The 2,949-nt window shown below is 40.1% G+C and overlaps 1 protein-coding gene across 3 annotated transcripts in view; it reads left to right on the forward strand.

Annotated features, from left to right (window-relative positions):
• The first annotated feature begins 1,488 nt into the window (after window positions 1–1,488).
• The window catches only part of rock2a (rho-associated, coiled-coil containing protein kinase 2a), a 40,488-nt gene continuing 39,027 nt past the window's right edge, over window positions 1,489–2,949 (forward strand). For 2 of the 3 annotated variants that reach the window (XM_032501230.1, XM_032501229.1), the window contains exon 1: window positions 1,489–2,374. In XM_032501230.1, coding sequence (XP_032357121.1) covers window positions 2,276–2,374 — 99 coding nt within the window. In that variant the 5' untranslated portion in view covers window positions 1,489–2,275. The remainder of the gene's footprint in view (window positions 2,375–2,949) is intronic. The other variant, XM_032501232.1, reaches the window with a different exon arrangement.

Raw genomic sequence — 2,949 nt, forward strand, 5'->3', positions numbered from 1 at the left:
ATTGACCATAAATTCCAAAAATAACTGTAAAACTGTAGGTAATAAGTTGGTGTTACGTAGTGTTGAAAACGTCAAAAAAGTGACTCATATTGAAAAAAGCATCATAAGGGTTGAAAAAAGGTACATATGCATAAGAAAAAGGTAAAAAAAAAACAATAAAAAGCATCAACAAAAGTGTTGATTTTCAATTTTAATGGGAAGACAACACAAGGGTTAATGCAAACAGTTTAGCTTCACCAAAGTCACACAATAACACAAACAAACTAACAGATTGAGACAGTGTTAGACCGACAACTCCTTATAATATACACACAGCTGTCCCTTTAAATAACCAAGAGGCAACGTCTATTATGTTGCTTTACTGATGGTGATGAGACAAGGTTACTATGAAAACATCTGAAAACAAACTGCAGTTTTCTTTTAAAATTGTGTCTCACAAAGTTCATCACTGTGTTGTTTCACACTACATATCCCAGATGAGATATCACCTGTCAAACAAACTGCCATGTATGAGGGGCTTTCCTTGGATTTTCTGTTATTAAAGTTTGTTTTTCTGTAGGTGGTGCTCGTGTGTTTGTCTGTTTCAGGACTGTGTCTGTTCTCATAGTCATGCAAACTAACCAATGGTTCCAAATAAAGAAAATCTTAAATGCATCACTTCCTGTTGGCGATACAGGATTTTCCCAGGAAAGAGCAAGCTCACACAAGCTGTGTATTGAACAGAACTTGTAAATTGCTGCATGTACATTAGAATGACTGTTGTACTGCATCAATGAAAGGGACAGCAGCAAAACGGTTATTTCTGTAAAAATGCCACAATTCATTTTAACAGAGCTATATGACCTTTAAGGTGGAGCAAGGTGAAGGGATGCATCTGTGGTCCAACTGCTCCCTCTGTTGTGTGAAAACAGATTACATCACATTTTTCTGACAACACCCCAAACTCCCACACTGTGCTATTTATTTATTTATTTATTGAAATCGACTAAATTATCTCTCTCATACTTTCTGTATGCTGAGATAATGTTTATTTAAATTGTCACCTAAATAAAATCAACTATTCGTTATTTTGCCCGAGACCCCTTAAGGGTGGATAGTTTATTGTTGATTTGATAATAATAACCACAGTTGTATCAACCATATGGAGCAGGTTGTATGTAGGGACAATATTGCAGACATCCTTGGGCCTGGAATATCTACTAAGATGGTAAGGTGGTAAGAACCTGGATCTCCAAACACTTGATATACTGAAATTAACTTTATTTTGAAATGTAGGAATGTTGTAGGAGTAACAGCCAATCAGAGAAGTGTCTGTTTGTCTGTCATCAAGTTCTACTTAAGATACTATAATATATGTCCGTGTCTAGATACCAGCTAATTATTCGTTTTAAAATAACTTAAACGGGATATAAACACGTTAATGACAGATACAAAGGTAGAGGAGCAGTAGGAGAGGACAGGGGAATTATGGGTAAATGAGTTCTCCGTATGTTGATGTCCGGGGGAGGAGAGACTCAGTCAGTGTGTGTTGGTGTGTAGAGGTGAGGGTACGGCGAAAAAAATCCAGCCGCTGGAGGACTTTTCTCTACTGGTAAAACTACTTTATTTTTTTTTTTTTAAACTAAGCCCATAACAAGGATAAGACAAGGAGGACACTCGCGAAAATGCGAGAAGAAATCCAGGAAGAGAGTGTCTGCTTATTAAAAATTCAGCGCGGGAGAACAGACATTATCGCCCCTTCAGATGACTTGTGGCAGCACCGAGGATAAACTACAACACTAACGGGCTTCAAACATTGTTGAATGGGGTGAGACGAAGCGGAATTGTGTCTAAAGAGCGAGTCCAAAGCATTTCCAAGCGGCCAAAACCAAAGGGAAGGGGAGGAGAGAAAACGCCCTGCTGCCTGCCGCCTGTTGCTGGTCTCTCCACATTCAAACTTTATCGCCGAGTTGGAAAATGCATCTTTCACTTAACGGGAAGGGATAATTCAAGTGTAACGTTAGCTTTATTAGCTGAAAACCCAGACAGCTAGCAAACTGAAGGCCCGCTCACTTGTCAAGTTTTGGGACACGGGGAGTCTCCGCTTTGGGAATATTTTCTCTTCGTTGTGCACACTATTCCTGTTGGAAGCGATTTGGGTGGGCTGAGAGCCCAAGGCTGCTCCGCTAGGCCCACGGCCATTAGCCAGGAACAAAGAGGTTTCGCATGTAAACTTGAAACAGTTTGGAAAAGCTCTACATATTTTACTCAACTTTTAACGACCGACGTTGCAGCCATGTCGCTCGGCGCAGAGAGGAGGATGGAAACCCGGCTGAAAAAGCTGGAGGACATGATCAGAGAACCCAGATCTGCCATAAACCTGGAAAGTTTGCTGGTAAGTAAAGTGGGATACACCTCATAGATTATTAATGATGCCATGTTGTCTGATCACCGATTCGCTAGACACGTTAGGAACACACTCGGTTAACGTATTTACGTATTCATATATTTTTTTTATTTTTCTTCTTTTTGTTCTCAAATTGGAACCTGCTAGTGTTAGCATTGTTTTTACATTAGACAGACTGTGATGCTGCATAGGACTATTTTTTTCTCTCTCTCATTTCCACCGGTAATGAAACTGTAGCTACAATTTCCATTCTGTCCTGAAATCAGGTAGCCTACCTTACCATAATACCCACTTTTTCTTTTTCGAAAAAGTTGCTTAAATAAGAGTCTCAAGGTGGATATACTGTAGATGGGCCTGATTAAACGTTGAGACTGAGTGCAGACAGTGCAGTTTGGGGCGCTGTGAAGCGTGTCTACAGATTAGGATTAACTAGTGGAGAATGTCCCTCTTGGTGTCTTTATGGAGACTAATATTTCCGGCTAAAACTCCTTCCTGGGTAACTTTTCGGCTCACCAGACCAGAATTGTCCTACTGCCCACGAGATCTACACACCTATTCTGGAC

The sequence above is a fragment of the Etheostoma spectabile genome, chromosome 20 (assembly GCF_008692095.1).
Source record: "Etheostoma spectabile isolate EspeVRDwgs_2016 chromosome 20, UIUC_Espe_1.0, whole genome shotgun sequence".
In the NCBI taxonomy this organism is placed as follows: domain Eukaryota; kingdom Metazoa; phylum Chordata; class Actinopteri; order Perciformes; family Percidae; genus Etheostoma; species Etheostoma spectabile.